Source organism: Cebus imitator, unplaced genomic scaffold (assembly GCF_001604975.1).
Source record: "Cebus imitator isolate Cc_AM_T3 unplaced genomic scaffold, Cebus_imitator-1.0 Scaffold203, whole genome shotgun sequence".
NCBI classification, from domain to species: domain Eukaryota; kingdom Metazoa; phylum Chordata; class Mammalia; order Primates; family Cebidae; genus Cebus; species Cebus imitator.
The window spans coordinates 2,298,590-2,309,738 of NW_016107518.1; the positions used below are offsets into that span (position 1 = coordinate 2,298,590).

Below are 11,149 nucleotides of genomic sequence, written 5' to 3' on the forward strand. Positions count from 1 at the left end.
CTGGAGTGCAATGGCACGATCTCGGCTCACCGCAACCTCCGCCTCCTGGGTTCAGGCAATTCTCCTGCCTCAGCCTCCCGAGTAGCTGGGATTACAGGCATGCGCCACCATGCCCAGCTGATTTTTTGTATTTTTAGTAGAGACGGGGTTTCACTATGTTGACCAGGATGGTCTCCATCTCTTGACCTCATGATCCACCCGCCTCGGCCTCTCAAAGTGCTGGGATTACAGGCGTGAGCCACCGCGCCTGGTCTAATTATATTAATTTCTATGTATCAATTTAAAATAAAGGTAAGTAGTGGCTTTCTATTCCAGGAGTGTTTGTCTCCAGCTCTTTATTGGCCTATTATCTGTTTGCTCCAGTGAGATTTTTGGGCTCCAATTTGTTCAGGGCCAGGTTATGGAATTTATCTTAAGGGGCACACGATCCAGTGTCCCAGAGATAGCATTTAGAATCTGTGAAGCAATTTTGTGGAAACAACAGTCATTTATTTCCATTGGTTAGTGGGCAGCCATTTGACCACTATAAGGCACTGACTTGTACATGAACTTCCTTAAAAGTACAATACTTAACCTCCTTTATTGCAAGCTAGTCAAAATGATGGAGTAAGAATTAATTATTCAGAGCCATGCAGAACACTATTACCTTTCATTAATCCCATTCTCTATCATTTGCTGCCCTGACCTTTACAACACTCCAAATTAGTACTAGGATTTTTTGATACAAAATCATTTCCTATCCACAGCAGACTTCTTTTCCAAAGCAAGTAGACACTCAAATCATTCTTCCCTATTAGAAAACTCTTTTAATGTTTTCCCTAGTTAGATAGAAATAAACCACAAGTCTGGGTATGTGGTAGGAATTTATTAACAAGCAAACAACTTTGTTCATACCAGGAGGACCAGCAATTAGATTATAAATGACTTGAGAGCAAGTGCAAGAACTTAACAATTTTAGAGCATTCCATTAGAATGTCTATTTGCCCAAGGCGGCCCACAAGAAGTGCTCTACAAATGCTGGTTATTTTATGCTGTACTTCCTCTGAGAAAATAATGTGAATACAGAGGTGGGAGTACACATGGCAAGGGAGTCTCCTTGTAAGATGAAACTGGGAAATTCAAGTAATGGTGTTTTTGGATAGGATCCCTAAGAAAACTTAGGATAAAATCCTGCTGTGTGTGTGTTTACTCAGTCCTCAGGAATCCCACTTGGCCCATTGACTCCAGAGAGCTAGAGCCTCATTGCACAAGCCTCAGATTCATAATCCTAAGAGCAGCCATTCAATGTGCACTGAACTGGCTTATAGGGCACTACTCTGTTGTTATACAGAAACAAATTTTAGCTATCAGAAGGAAATCGGAAATTTATAGAAACATGTTTGTAGCCTAAGGAGCTTACTGGGGGATAAACTGTCTACTATAAAGAGCTGGTTTTGTATTTCTTTTTGAGATGTAGTCTCACTCTATCACTCAGGCAAGAGTGCAGTGGTGCGATCTTGGCTCACTGCAACCTCTACTCCCCGGGTTCAAGTGATTCTCCTGCCTCAGCCCCCTCGGTAGCTGGGACTACAGGCATGCACCATCATGCCCAGCTAATTTTTGTATTTTTAGTACAGATGATGTTTTATTATGTTGGCCAGGCTGGTCGCAAACTCCCGACCCTGTGATCCGCCCTCCTCGGCCTACCAAAGTGCTGGGATTAGAGGTGTGAGCCACAACGTCTGGCCTGGTTTTATTTCTATAATCACCCCCCAAATTCTCACTCTGAAAGAAACGTGAATAGTTCATGGTTAAAGGCAGGTGACTTGGAGAAAATACCAAACCTTTAAACATGTGTAATCAGTAAAGAGGGTTTTACAGATGCCAAATAAGACATGAACTGTTACTGAGGAAATATGTATATGAAGCCAATGTCAGCTGGGCACGTGGCATGCACCTACAGTCTCAGGTCTCAAGAGGCTGAGGCAGGAGGATGGCTTCAGTCCTGGAGTTCACGTGAGTAGCGTACCCTAATTGTGCCTGTGAATAGCCATTATACTCCAGCCTTAGCAACATAGACCCCACCTCTAAAAAAATAGTAATTTTTAAGAAAAGCCAAAGTTATCAGACCAAAATAAGTAAGGATGGACTTCTGGAAATGCAGGGCTGGCTTCCTCAACTCATTAAAATGCTAGGGTGGCTCTCAAATGTGAGAAAAAAGGCATACTTTGGGTACTTCTTAACAGTGGATCTGAGGTTGCCAACAAAAGAGGCATCTGTTTTGAAGAGATGAGTCAAGATAAGAATTGAGTTTCCAGGGCAATCTTAGGTTGAAGTCCCCTAATCAGCCTATATATAATCTTAGCAGGTGCTTTTGGTAAGACTGAGAAGCAGATACAGTGTGGTGAAAATGATACACTGGTCAAATAGCCTCTGCTCTTAACTGGTTGAGTGGCCTTGGGCAATCCACTGAGTCTGTAGAATCAAGGTTAAGAACTTCAGACAAACCAACAGACCTTGTGTTCACTGCTGTACCTCCAGTGCCTGGCACTGTGGGTGATAACGAATAAGACCTAGGTTTGTAACTTCATTCTGACAGTAACAGGATGACCTCAGGGAAACTATCCATCTTGAGCTTCTATTTTCTAATTTACAAAGTGAAAATAGTAACTACATCATAAGATTGAGTTGGAAGAGCTAGGAGCAGTGACACACACCTATGATCCCAGCTACTCAGGTGGCTGAGGCAGAAGGGTTGCTCGAGCCCAGGAGTTCAAGTCCAGTCTGGCAATGTAGCAAGACTGTCTCTTAAAAAAAAAAAAAAAAAAAAAAAAAAAAATCTCAAAAAAAAAAAAAAAAAAAAAAAAAAAGAGATGGACACAGAACATTTGGTAAATACTCAATAGTCACAATTATCTATCATATACCATTACATATATCTAATAAATCAAAATTTCAGGGCATTTAAGTCAATTTCCCTGATGTGAACTCAGTTAACTATGATCTCCAAGACCTCCTTCCCATTCCCATAGAGTAAGCTCTCAACATCCACATTTGTATTGATGATCCTGCCTCATAGATCTGATCGGTTCTGTCATGTGTCTGGAACAGTTAACATGTACTACCTGGAGCTATGGGGTGATTGACAGGAAAAGCAGCAGTAAGAGCTGTAAGAGCAGTAAGAGAATGATGTACAGATGGCAGACAATCCTACTTTAGGGATCCAAAATGGTTTTCTAGTTCCCAGTCCAATCTCATCCTGCCTTTTGGAGTCTCTGAGACAGCTCTGTATCCTTATCTTTTGCCCAAGTTAGCACTGGTGTGCTTATTATTGCAACTAAGTTTTGTTTTCACATGTTCTTTGATACTCACAACATTCCTATGTAACAGACAACAGCATAATAGAATGAACATACAGCATCAGACAAGCATGGCCCTGTTATACACTAAATGTGTAACTGTGGCGTAAGTTAGTAGTGTATGAGTGTCTTTCCTCATAAAAATAGGGTAACAATGTTTGGAAGATACAGACAAAAGTAAGGCATCTGGCAAAAAGTACTCAACAAATTATAGTTCCTATTAGTATTACCATTTTACAAAAGGGTAAACTATGGCTGAGAAATATCAATATTCTTAATTCTATACACTTGGAATAAAAATACAAGATTATCAAAAGAATGAAAGAAGTGAGAAACTTGTGAACTCGAAGTGCTCTAAACAGAGTAACTCTAAGTGGAATTGTGAAGACTTGATACAAACAGCTTAACGACAGTTTTGCTTATAACCACTCAACTTTGCTCAGACTCTATATTAATTTACTTTCCCTAGATTTCTCTCCCTTGGTAAGAGAAGGTACTGCCAGTCAACATGGCTGCTTGTCAGTTCTACTTCTTGGTAAGGCTTTTAGTTTTGTGATTTTCTCCAAGGTGGGCCACTTACCAGAAAACTGACAAAAAATCAAATTGGGCACTTCACACCAGACCCTTGGGAGGCACCACTCCACAAAATCCACTCAACTAGGGCCCCCAGTGAGGCCCTACTCTTGAGTCCGTCAATTTCCCTTGAATCATTTTGTCCCTTATGATCTGGAGTTGTTGGTCTCCATTCTGTTGATCAAGGATTGCAACCTAATCGGCACATGAGAATCATTGGAATTTGGGATGAGAATGGGGAAGGGGCTTTAAAAAACACTGATCCCTACCCAAAGCAATTAAATCATAACCTCCATAAGGTGAGATGCAGGCACTGGTATTTTTTAAAGCTTCTCAGTGATTCCAATTCATAGACAAGTTTAAGAATCACTGGTCTAGGTAATGTCAGATGGACAGTGGCATTAAGTTGCAATCCAAGACTAACAGAAGCTGGGAAAAAAACTGCCCATGGCCGGTTTTTCCTTGGCCCACATTTAATTGAGAGAATTCACATGAAGTCTGGATTTCACAGGCTCCTCTCGGAGCCCAACTAGTCCAGGGTAGTCTATTTCTAAAATATTTACTTGGCTCTTGTTGACATTTCAGTTTGAGACTCCTGGATTATTTGACACCCCTGAATTACTATGGTAGTAAGGTTGTTGTGGCATTGATAGGACTGCTACATATCAATGTGTGACGGATTTACAAACTCTAACTGGCTCTTACCCTGAAAATGGTCCTAAATAAGTTTATCTGTGGCCCTAAATAAATGATAGCCTGAAAACTGCTTTTTACATGAATCTCATATTACTTTTCCCATCTTAAATGCTACTACTGCCTAGAGGTCAACAATAGTTGCCTTAAAAATTGGACCCAACTCCATAAAAAACCAAAAAATAAAAATCCAAAAGTTGTCTTAATGTTTACTCCGCTGGTAGGCACTATTTGATTGATACCCAATTGAGTATTTCTGAGATGGCTATTTCATCTTGGGTAACTACAGAAGCAAAATCCTTAAACCAGATATAACCAACTTTATCCCCAAAGATATATGAAAAATCTACATATTTTTCATATATGTAGGGGTCCACACATTTTCCTGTTTTTGAAGGAACCAAAATTTTCTCATAAAACTCACTGCTTATTATCTTTTTAAAGCCTCAAAAGGTCACAAGGATAAATGCTGAGATCCAGTGGATATGAGATGTTCTGTGCATTTTCAGTTATCAGTTACAAAACAAATCCTGTAACAATTTCCAGCACACTATCCAAAATTCTTTACATTGGAAATTCATTTGAATAAACCAACAACTGCAAATTACTTGGGCACTATTTAGCAAATCATACTAAACCATTTATTCTCAACTACCATGTGAAGTCTTCACATGAGGACTGCCTACCTTGATCTGCAAGATGGGAAGGGCTACTCTTCTATCCATGGGTGGTTTCTAACAATTAGGCAAAACACAGGGCCACATTAGTTGCAAACTGCCAACAACAAATAAAAGATCAGAGATAGTATAGAACAACCTCTAACAGTAGCACTGATAGGCATTTATATAGTCTTTAATGTGGTTTAAAAGTACAATATAGTTAAGAACTACCTTCCCTGGTACAGAATACTAGATCATTCTGGAACCAGAATAAGAAAATATGATACAAAGAGGTAGTATGATGTTAAGTTTCAGGTATAAGACACTGAAAATTTGAGTGAGTTATTTTAACCTCAGTGAACCTTATCAACCTCCTTTATAAAAAAGGGCAATTTCTTCTCCACTTGTTTTAGACAGTAAGTTGAAGTGCTTTGAAGAGGAAAGTGATAAACTCTCATAAAGATCCAAATAAGAGTAAATTAAGTTGTCCTAAAACCTGGACTTGGCCAGAATATCAATGATAAACTATCTCCAACTTTGGGACCTTCTTTAATAATAAACTCTCCCTTCATCCCTATGTAAAGTATCAGCTTTAAGAGAGCTAAAATGAAAGTAATGTGAAGGAATCTTGAGATTAGCTAAGAATGACTTTTAAAGTATTTTCTTTGAAAAAGTGGCATTCAAAGAGCTATTGAGCATTTTTGTAACATGTTACAACACAAACAACAATTTAAATTCAACTTTTGAGATGTAGAAATTGAAAGCTTTCAGAAAATGCTCTGAAAGCTTCATTAACCAAGTTAAATGTTGGGGGAATGGGCTCATTCACAGTTCCCTACAAAGAAACTGAACCAAATTTTGACATTTTATATTAAGTGGGAACAGTGAATAAGGCACATAACACAGGTGGCTACTGCCACCTTTAGTCATTTTTTAACTACAAAAATAAACATAAGTAACTAATGGAATAACAAAATAAACGTTTATTTTATTAGAATTAGGAATGTTCTTTCCCTCTGGGCAACCTGAACAGTCCAGTTACAATGAAATCTAAGAACAGTTATTTCCACAGCACAGGGTGCTCTATGCACAAAATTACAGGGTTAGGAGCATTTAATCAATTTACCAATCTGATTGTCTCACCAACCCACCCCATCCCACCAAGTGCTCTATTACCGGGATTTGTAGCTAAAAGAATTTGTTACATTAACTCCTTTTCTCTCTTGTATTAAATTTCAGTTCCTAATCATGGTTGAACCACATTATTACACTGCAGATTCAACCATTTCAAATGAAGTCAGCCAGTCTTGGATCTGTTGCATATGTGTGTATGTATACACGTGTATTTAATATATTTATTTAAACACACATAAAACACATACAATCTGGGTTGCGGCAAATTACAGATAATTTAGAGTCTGATGATATTATATGCTACTCAATTTTACCACTGTGGTTTGTATCCTAAGCTTTGGATCAAAATTTTATTTTAAGTCACTGAAAGTCCATCTGCTGCTGAATGAATTGTTCAAATGAAACATGCACTTTTCAAAAGACAATGAAACTGACTTCAAGACATGGATACCTTGGTGCTTACTGTGAATAGAGCCCTCTGATAAAAAGACTTATGTAGGTGAAACAGTGAAGTTGTCATAATACGGCTTACTTATCCCAGCTGGGGGTAATGAAGTTACTAACAACATAAGCAATTCACTCTGGGAATTCTGTCAAATATGATGATATCTGTTAAAAGCCTGGAAGTAGAAAGGGCCAGTTCATCTTGATCCATACAAATTAGAGAATGCACCCATAACTGCAATACCCTCAGTTAGTATGCCAACACTGAAACTAGAAAGCATCTCTAAAAAGCACCGTTCCTTCACAGGTGAAGACTGGTATTATGATGTGCACACACAATTTTTGGACATTTGTTGCAACAGGAACACGCAGAGGATTTATGACACTCAAACCTAGATACTGCAAAGTTAACTGGTAAGATTTTTTTTTTTTTAAACACCACACATACACAAAGCATTTTAAGGGAGCCACATATATCTATATAGCAACTCTGACTGCTTTTCAAAGTTACCAGGGAAAGGAACTTAGGCTTTCTTTTAAAAAATCTCCATAGTTTTAATGTATGTCTTTTTAAGTAAGATCAATGCTGTCATTTGAAGTAAAATCATGTCATATGGATAATGGGGGAAGAGGAGAGGGAGATGAGAATATGGAAGAAGCAGACACTGAGTTCAGATTTGCACCTGAGGTAAGGGAGGGAAGGAGAAAAGGTACAGGTAAAGTTGATCCTAAAGCAACAAGTGGTTTAAGGAAGCAGCATAATATACTCAGCAAACATTCACTGATTTCTGATGGGAAAAGAACAGTTGCCAGTACATCTCCTGTAACAACCTTTTCTAAAAGGAAAAGTAGGGTTTGATTCAGCAAAGCCTAACTTAGGCAAAAGGCCAGAGGAAAGTGAACCTACTTCCCAATGGAGTAATAGGATGTACAATGTAAGAGCAGACACAGCTGCCCTCACAAATGGTAAACACTCCCTAGGCACAAGACATTTAAAGGAAGACAAAGAGGTCCTCAGCCTCAAATGGTTATTTCATATTTAGACCTCTTAATCTAGTTGCCTAGTTCACTCTGCACTCCCGTATAAAACTGACAGATTTACGGATGCTGACCTATTGAAAAATACCACAGCCAGAATGGCCTAAACAGGTATACAGTTAATAAAACCACCACCATCCTTTACTTTTAACATAGCTCTTAGTAGAAATTTCATAAAAATGGACATCACAGCTAAAATGCATTATTAATTCTCCTATCTGCTGACAATAAAAAAGCAGCAAACTCAGTGATTTCTATTTAAATGCACTAGATGGGAATATCATGTTCTAGGGGTGTTTGTCTTCAAACCGAACCCACAGCAATACACACAAGCAATTTCAGTATCCGCCATTTTAAATTCACAATCCGAAACTAAATGAATGGCTATTTATATTTAAAGCAAAACATTCTCTTTGACACCCTAATGTAGAGAAGGGGTGACAGATGAGCCACAACTAAAATCTGAAAAGGCTCAAAGCAGCAATTAAGGGAAAACCAAAAAGGAAAAGAAATTTTAAAATGCTTCCATTGGTTGTGACAGGGAACTCAGGAAGCCTAGAGCTGTGTGCAAAACATGGGCACACCAAGGCTTGGGTAGAGGCATGATGCCATGGAGGGGGGATTAGGTTGGGAACAGGTTATTTCATGAACTATAGCAACAAAACTCCCTGCTGTAGCCCTTAATCAGGTAATGGCATTTAGTCAGAGCTTGACCTCCCTTGTCCCTGATCAAGAGCAGGAATTCAAGGCATGAGGCCCATGGCCAGCAACAGACATACCAAAACCAGAAAGGGCAAAGTAACCTCAGGAAAGTGAGAGAGCTCTAGATAGGTCTTCCAGAGGTGCTAAACCGACACACCTTTTATCCCAACCCCAACCCTGGAAAGATAAGCAAACTGAAAGAAAATGCACAGCAAATAGACATAATCTTGAAGATTTTTAAAGAATAAATATTTTTTTTGTAATTAAACATTATGCAAACACGTGCCACGCTTGCTTTGTCCATGCATATGCACTATATACAATTTTGAAAAATACTGTGTTGTCCTCTTGTTTTAAAAGTCATATACAAAGTTTTTATGTTTTTTGTTTGTTGAATCCTCTTGCTGCCTACCCCTTCCCCATCCCAAGATTTTCTTTACAAGGAACTAAGCATCATTCACTCATGACCTTGGGGTATGAGAGAAAGAGAGTCAGTCTGTGTGTGGGTGTATCTGTTATGTGTAGGGGAGGAAGGGGAAGAGGTCCTTTACCAAAGTACAACAAAATGGCTGGTCTGAACATGAAAAGCAGTGTCAAGGAGCTGTTTGAAATTTTAACTGTACTACACTCAAGGAAAAGAAAAAGAAAAAAGGAGTCAGCTTTGAGAATGAAGCTACGTTACAAGTTAAAGTTGGAGGGCTTTTAGTGTGTCTGTCACACTTTTGTTGGCGGCCTAGAATACTGTTGTACAATGGTTTATCTACCTTTTTTATTACAATATAATTTACTTAAACTTTCCATTAACAAAACAATTCTGGTACTACAGACCAGTGGTGTCAGAATAGGCTTAGTGCCTCCTTGTTTGTGTTTGTTTTGTTTTAATTGCATGAGCACTCTAGATGGTAAAGTTTTCAGAGTTCATTTTATGCAGGGCCATTCTCAGTCCTCAATGTACTCCCACAGATCTTTTTCATAGCCTTCATGCACATGCTGTAACAAAACCCTTCGTCGACTCTCACAGTATCTGTAATCAAAGAGAAAAAAAAAAACTTGTTGTCAGCCTCTAATAATAAAAAAAGAGGCATTTACTTATTTTTTAAGGTATCCCTGTCGTTTACCTAGACTTGGAACTAAGCACCTATTTTTAATTTTAATAGGCACATGTTCAGGTCTAGATGTACAGAGACATCAAGCTGCTTCTAACATTAAAACATATTTTCTGAAAGCCAGAATCCCATGGAAATTAATTTTAAAGCAGTAAGGTGTTACAAGTTCTGATGGACCTTAGAAATCATAATTCAATCCCACAGTTCTGCAGATAAACAGATTCAGAAATAATTTCATGGGTTATTTATTCACATCCTTAATATCTTTGTTAACTGTAAAAGTACTATAAACACATTATAAAAGCTAAAATTGGCTAAGGGAAGGGAAAATACTGGTTAGGACTAAATGTCTAAGTCTTCCAAAGTCCCCAAGTGTCCTACTACTTTCAAAAGATACTAGCATTTGCCACTTTCGGGAAAAGAGCTTCATGTTGAGAAATCAAACACTTTGCACATCTTGAAAAATCATCGACTCCTAGAACAAAGTAAACATCTCCTTAGATATATATTTTTAAAAATCTAATAAAAACTCTAAAAAGTAAGTTTCCATAGCTCATTCGTGCATAGCCATGATCCATACACAGGACTTGCAAGCTAAGACCAACATCCAGTTCTCACTCTCATCCTGAAGAGAAATAACCCAAAAAATTCACCTTTTTTTTGGGGGGGGTTATTTCTTCCTTGCAAGGTAGCAAATAAATAATTGAACAGAAGCATAATTAACCAGTAAAATAAATGGGTGAATTACTCCTCTATGCTTCACCAGTACCACTACCTGCAATTCAGTGCCCAATAGACAGAAGCAATCTGTGAGAAACATGGCAGCAGCTCAGTTGCTGGATATGCTAAACCCGGTTTCACCATCACTGAACTTCACCACTAAGGCATACATACTAGATCACCACTAGTAGAGAGTTTTACTCAACAGCTTAAAAAGAAAATTACCTGTACTTGTCTTGTACTTTCTGTTTTATATCCTGCAGAGAATCTTGGGAAATGTCTCGTTCAAGGTAGCCCGAGAGCACCTCTGTGGCATTCTCTAGATCTGCTTGGTTATTCTGTAAAAAGAAGAATACAAAGTAAATTTTGGCTTCAAAATAAAGCTAAAAGAGAAACCATTTTCACTGTTTTGTTGACTACAGACTGCTCTCAACACTGACTCCATAATTTTCATAGATGGTTTAACTGCACCGGTAAAGCTCTATGGCTTTCCTCTGTAATAATTTGTTTGTTCTTTTCCAGAACATTTTTTTTAAAATGTTAAAAGAACTAAAGATTTCACCCATTACTTTTGGAAGAATACTGAAGACTCTTTGAAAAGATTTAAAATGTCTTTTGGACTCTTCTAGTTCTAAGACCTGCTCTTTGCTAAAAACTCAAAGGGAAACTTGAGAAAAAACAGAAACCTATTATTGCTTACATTTGGCTATACTTATTTCTTTTCTTTTTTTTTTTTTTTTTT

General features: G+C 38.1%; 1 protein-coding gene across 1 annotated transcript in view; it reads right to left on the bottom strand.

Annotated features, from left to right (window-relative positions):
* Window positions 1-6,226: 6,226 nt before the first annotated feature.
* The window catches only part of ARIH1 (ariadne RBR E3 ubiquitin protein ligase 1), a 120,022-nt gene continuing 115,099 nt past the window's right edge, over window positions 6,227-11,149 (bottom strand). The window contains exons 13-14 of the mRNA XM_017548085.1: window positions 10,633-10,745; window positions 6,227-9,605 (exon numbers count right to left, since the gene is read on the bottom strand). Of these exons, the coding sequence (XP_017403574.1) occupies window positions 9,521-9,605; window positions 10,633-10,745 (198 nt within the window). The 3' untranslated portion in view covers window positions 6,227-9,520. The remainder of the gene's footprint in view (window positions 9,606-10,632; window positions 10,746-11,149) is intronic.